The sequence below is a fragment of the Thunnus thynnus genome, chromosome 4 (genome assembly GCF_963924715.1).
Source record: "Thunnus thynnus chromosome 4, fThuThy2.1, whole genome shotgun sequence".
In the NCBI taxonomy this organism is placed as follows: domain Eukaryota; kingdom Metazoa; phylum Chordata; class Actinopteri; order Scombriformes; family Scombridae; genus Thunnus; species Thunnus thynnus.
Window position 1 is genome coordinate 35,364,689 of NC_089520.1, and position 6,000 is coordinate 35,370,688.

Consider the following 6,000-nt stretch of genomic DNA (forward strand, 5'->3'; position numbering starts at 1 on the left):
CATTTACTAACACTAACAAACAATACCATTCATGTTCAGCTGGAAAATATTAGCACTGAGCCAACCATATACTCACATTTAGAGTTTTATCCAGAGGCTAAGCCCCTGTGCTCATGACAGTGCTAAAAGTTGCCAGAATTAAAGGAAGAAAACACAGGTCGCTGTGTCTTTGTGTGATGTGTTCAGGTGTTGATAGAAAGATCTGGACATCTGAAACTCTCGGCTGCAGAGCAGCATTGCAATCACCTGCTACTGTGTCACAACATCAGATCCAAAGCAAAAAGTTAACATAAAATATAGTACCATGTGCATCTGCTGGGATTATTGGCTACCAAATGACTGATAACAATTCATCTGTGGAAGGCTGAAGAAGAGGAAGGCTTTCATGTTCTGGAAAACATGTACACAAAAAGTGGAATATTAAACAGATTATAATAGATTTTTTGGTTACATTTGCTTTTTGATATGTTGAATTGGTAACGCATTTCTTTAAGTCCCTCTATTTAGCATTTATAAACTGTATACCAACATTTAATACATGTTTTACAACACACTATAATGTAATCATAGGCAGATGTAAATGTTTATTAATGTATTAGTCAACAATTATAACTCTTCCTATAGAGGTTGCTGTATAAAACAGCAACAATATAGTTACAATTACAATATGGTTTGTTGCAATCTGTAACCTCACCACTAGATGCCACTAAATCCTACACACTGCACCTTTAAAGTAAAGTGTTACTCTAAAATTTTAAAAAATAACACTGGTTAATGGGACTTCTTGGTTATCGAGGAGGTTTATGACCTGAAACACATCACTGAGACAAAATGCTGCTGAAGAACAAGAGTAGCAGGCAGCAGGTATGTGCACACAACAACATGATTATGGTATTAGCTTGCTCTTAACCAACCAAATCCAAAGTGTATGTAGCAAGGCGTGAGGACATATCAGACCTCAATGAATTCCTCAGAAGCTTCTGTAGTGAAAAGAAAAGCTCACAGTGCTCTGCTGTACTGGATAGAGTTGTTAATTATTACACTGGTTATGCAACTGAGAATTTCAGTAGAAAACAAAACACACAGCCAAGTCACATGTATACCTTTGGTCAGTGCTCAAGTGAAAAAGCATGTAGTCATAATCAACATCATCAGTGCTGTGAGACTCCAATTAAACAAGCAGGAATAATAAAATCTAGACTTAGAGAACATACACACCAACATACAACACATGTACTCCTGACTTATACAGAGATGGTGGGGCATCTATGATTAAAGGGAGATGTCTCTTCCTCTTCATTTGCTGTCTTGTAGTTCTTAATTTCATGTTCAGTTCATTTTACTTTCAACAGACTGACACCCATTAACTGGTAACTAACTGATTAATTTTTAAGATAAGTGGCTGGACCGTGTATGAAATGAGAGGGCTTTTCATTTGTATGTCTCCTTGTTACCATCAGACATAGACATAGCCAGTACTTTCAAGATGTTTGTTTTTATGTAAGTTTAAGTTTATTTATTTGTATAGCACTTTTCATACAGTAGCTGTAACTCAAGGTGCTGTACACATTAAAAACATTAAAAATACTTAAAATACAAAATATACCAGATTTTGGGTGTAGACTATATAGTGCTGTTGTCCTGCATCCAGTCAGATTCCATTCATAAATTCCAGGTTTAAGGGGACTCGGCTGTAGGCCAACGTTGTTTCCTGCCACAGCACAATTTTAAGTGTTTTCTGTTTGTCAAGTACTGCTGCTCCATTCGGCCGACACACAATCAGACGAACAAACCTTGATTTTCACCAAAAAAAGTGCTAATACCACACAGACTGCATCTTGAGCCACCTTGAATCACCACAGGGGAAATTCCTTCACTGCGACAGCCTTATAAATGACCCCAATACAGTGTGTTTCATGTGTGTAAAGTTTGCATTCAAAAATTTATTCATTATATTGCTTTTATTTTATTTGCCAGGAACACATAAGTGCTTTATTTTGAAAAGACATCAATTGCATGTGACTTGCGAAAATTGACAGTAAATTACACTGGCAATGGCACATAGATTCTCTCTTCTCAAATAGGTGTTATTTGGATTAACTGACCACATATTGGGAATCTAGATGGTTACTTTCTTACCTGAGAAATAATAAAGTGATATATTAACAGTACTACAGTGAAAATTACAACAGCTTTATCTCATTGCATTGCTGTCAGTTGGTGTGAAATGCATTCTGGGATCATTCTCAGCTGGCTTTGGCTGACCAACGGTGTATCTTCATCACTCAGCTACTCAGTAAGTCAGTCACAGACAATTGTGGTTGTAGGGCTAGCCCCGCTGTCGCGGTCTAGCCAAAAAGAAGTAGAGTGCAGCAGTAATGCCATGTTGTGTGTAATAATGTCTGCAAACCAATTTCCTGGAGGAAACTGCTTGATATGAGTACTGGCCTAATGCTGTGCATGTGGTCACCTTTAAATACCCTGCAGGAACATGCTAGGTATGTGTTGTAGTAATATTAGGCTCATTCAAATTAAAATTTCTAGATGAGTTAATGAAAAGGCTTTCATTGTTCGATCAACCATCAATACAGAAAAAAGGGTGGTTATGTCATGTACTACAGTATTTACAAAAGGACTTGACACATTAATGTTTTTTTTTTTTTTTTTAAATCAAGCAAAATGCTGCGCTGTAAACCTGGTCACCCCAGTCGACTTTTAGATGAGCTCATCACAATGTACCAAATCAGTTTCTATTATGTGATTGTGATGACAGACACATTGGAGGAATCCTCTTGGCTGTGCTGCTGCTATGGACTGCTTTTCAGGGGTTGTTGGAGCTAATAAAAAGGCCAGCTGGTCATCATCCAGAACTTTGCCATTTGGCTGCAGTGCAAACTTTGCATGACATCTAACAGTGACATTTGACATTTAACTCTACTGAGCTGAGCATATGCTACACACCCTGTCCCGGCTGTGCACTGACTCACTACTGGGTTTAGGTTGCGAATTGACTGAAATGAAACTGAAAGCTAAACAGCCAATGAAGGGTTGGGCTCTGTGACACACACAACTACAATTGCATGGTAGACAAAGAGGGCATGCATTACTGGCTAAGCATTGCAACATAATGAGTCACATCATGACTTGCACGTCAGAACGTACGTCTTGGTTCATCACACTGGACTCCAGGGACTACTGAAAAGTCTTGGGCTTCCATGGCCTCAAAGAAAAACTAAAGTGTAACTTTTTACTGTCATGTAATTCTCTTGAGGTTTGCACTTTGAGACAATTAGTGTTTCAAATTTCAACACTGGTTTCTCAGGTCTATGAAGATTCTCTGTCAGTGTTCCCAGACTGGGTGGTTTTCCACCCAATTGGTCTATTTTTAAAAATTTAATCAGGCTGGTAAAATTTGTTTTGAGTGGGTGTTAATCATTTATACCATTTGGGGAGTTTCCACAAATGAAAAGTTCAGCTAGTATATTCCAATAACTCTGCCCTTCCTCTGATCTGAGAGATAGTGCACTGAGTTAAGTAGACACAGCTCGACACACAATGACTGATAAATGCCTAAACCCAGTGCAATTTCAGTTTATTACAACAAAGTTGAAACTTTTTTTCCTGTTCTAATTATTATTCAGTCACAGTCCTGTGGTAAAAACACTTGTAACATGACTTGTAAAACTTTTAACATTTAATGCCATATTAACCTATCTAAGACATTTCTATAATAAAACTTCCATTATTGTAACTGCAGTTTTGAGTTCTATACTGTGGTATAGAATTATACTGATAAAACAAGACTACTGTTTATGGGGGCAATATATATGTGAATGTAATATAATAGTCAGTGCCAAGTCTTTGATTCTTTTTGCGCACCTACTGAATACAATGTTAATACTCACACCCTAAAGTGTGAATGCTCTAATACACTCCAAAATAGCCATAGACACAGACAGCAGGATGGACCTATACATGATTCTGTTTATACTACACTGAAAGTCTGCATACGCTTACATGTACACACACTGGTGCATACTGTGTGTACACCCATGCAGGCCCTGCGGTCATACATTTGCTGACATGGGCACTGGGCAGACAACAAATTGACCCTTGCAGCTCTGCTGACATGAAAAGAATATTTGGAGTTTAACAACACAGTTTGTGCTGGTGGCCACACCATTTAGTAACAGCACATTCCCAAGATACGTTTAGAGCCCTCTGCCAGACTGAGCCCCTGAGAGTGCAGCGGGTGTCTGAAGCAGCAGTTATCAAAAACCACACTGTACAGTGTCTGGTCACACTGGCAGTCTTGTTTGCTAATTCTTTGAACAGATATTACTTAATTAAAGCTATAATTTCGTTTTTTTCATATTCCTTAGTATTTTAGTTATTCAACTTTGCAGTTTGAGTAACAACCACATTTAACACTTATGCATAAGAGAAAGCTTAGAATGCTTGTTAAATAAAAAAAAATGTTAAGAAAAATGTGTTCACTACTCAGCAAAGATGTGAAGTATAGTTTGTTTCAGTATGGTGGTAAGTTACCGAAACTCAAGCACTGGCATTAGTCAAAATACATGGTTACTCATCCCCTGCCAAGTCCTATCAGATAAGGTTCCATGAATTCAACTTTCATAAATGTCTACGGCTGGGGCTTTATGGACTCTACCCTCTGTAGCCCGGGCTCCTGATTTTAACTAAGTATGGGCGTACTGACAACAGAATACATACAATAACTTATTGTGTAACGTTGCTATAGAACTACTGTTGGTGGCTTACACTTTAGTTTCGGTTTTTACATACCGTCATCTATTACACTGTTGTAGCACAGTCGAAGCATTCATTTCACCAGAAACGCAACGGCAAAGATATCTGTGGTGTGCAGTGGTATGTAGGGAAATACTGAACGTTAGCTAACTGTTTCGCGAAATAAACTGAATTTCTTTCAATTTAACAGGCAAACTCCCGAAAAAGGACAGAAAAGGAGGTAAGCAAGAAGAGCAGGTCAACTCACCTTATACGAATCCGTCGCAAGCAAGAAATTAAAATCCTGTGCTGCCATTGTTGTGATGAATGAATTAACGTAACTTAACGGTAAATGTAACTTCAGTCTCCGTCTCCTCGTAACAACTTAACAAGGAGGAACAGCAGCAGCAGGGAAAAGAAGCCTTGTGCGTCGAATTAATGTGATTTAACCTCCCTTGTCAACTCAGGTTGTGGCGTTAAGGCGCTGGTGAAATAGCCACAGCAGTATTCATTTTGTAGGTTGGGGGGTTGTTGTAAAGGGGCGGGTTTCAGTACGCATGGCCACGCGCATGTCTTCTCACCGCCTTTCTGACCTGGTACGTCATGCCGCATTCAGGCACACTGGATAATTTAAAAACGTTAAAGGAACACTCCGACGCTGGGAAACACACACGGTTTCTGTATTTATCGAGTTCGAAAACATGATTGATGTCGATGTAAATTCTATCTATCTATCTATCTATCTATCTATCTATCTATCTATCTATCTATCTATCTATCTATCTATCCATCCATCCATCCATCTATCTATCTATCTATCTATCTATCTATCTATCTGTCTGTCTGTCTGTCTGTGTCTGTCATTTGGAACTGAGAAATGCAAGACAGTCCTTCTTCTCAAACATCATCGCCAAAAACAATAATAATGCACGTGCCTTGTTTGCTACTGTCGATAAGCTAACAAATCCTCCTGTGTCAGTAGCCTCTGGACTTCTATCCACCAGGGCCTGCAATGAATTTGCCTTTGTCTTTGCTGACAAAATTCAGAAATTTAGACAAGCAATCGGTGCCTCCATATCAGGTACAGTGTATGTGTTGTCCCTGTGTCCACTCAAAATTAATTCATGTAGTATAACACAAGTTTATCCTATCAACCACAAAAAATTGGATCATACAAGATCTGAAATCCTCCTGCTGCTTTGATATTCTGCTGACAGACTTTTTCAAAAATGTTTCTAATTGCATGGCCTC

The 6,000-nt window shown here is 38.6% G+C and overlaps 1 protein-coding gene across 2 annotated transcripts in view; it reads right to left on the bottom strand.

The window, feature by feature from the left end:
* The window catches only part of nampt2 (nicotinamide phosphoribosyltransferase 2), a 28,028-nt gene extending 22,736 nt beyond the window's left edge, over positions 1 to 5,292 (bottom strand). For both annotated transcript variants that reach the window (XR_010928265.1, XM_067588508.1), the window contains exon 1: positions 5,018 to 5,292. Coding sequence is in view for 1 of the 2 variants with exons in the window: in XM_067588508.1 (XP_067444609.1) it covers positions 5,018 to 5,065 (48 nt within the window). In the remaining variant the exon portion in view is untranslated. The remainder of the gene's footprint in view (positions 1 to 5,017) is intronic.
* Between the last annotated feature and the right edge of the window lie 708 nt (positions 5,293 to 6,000).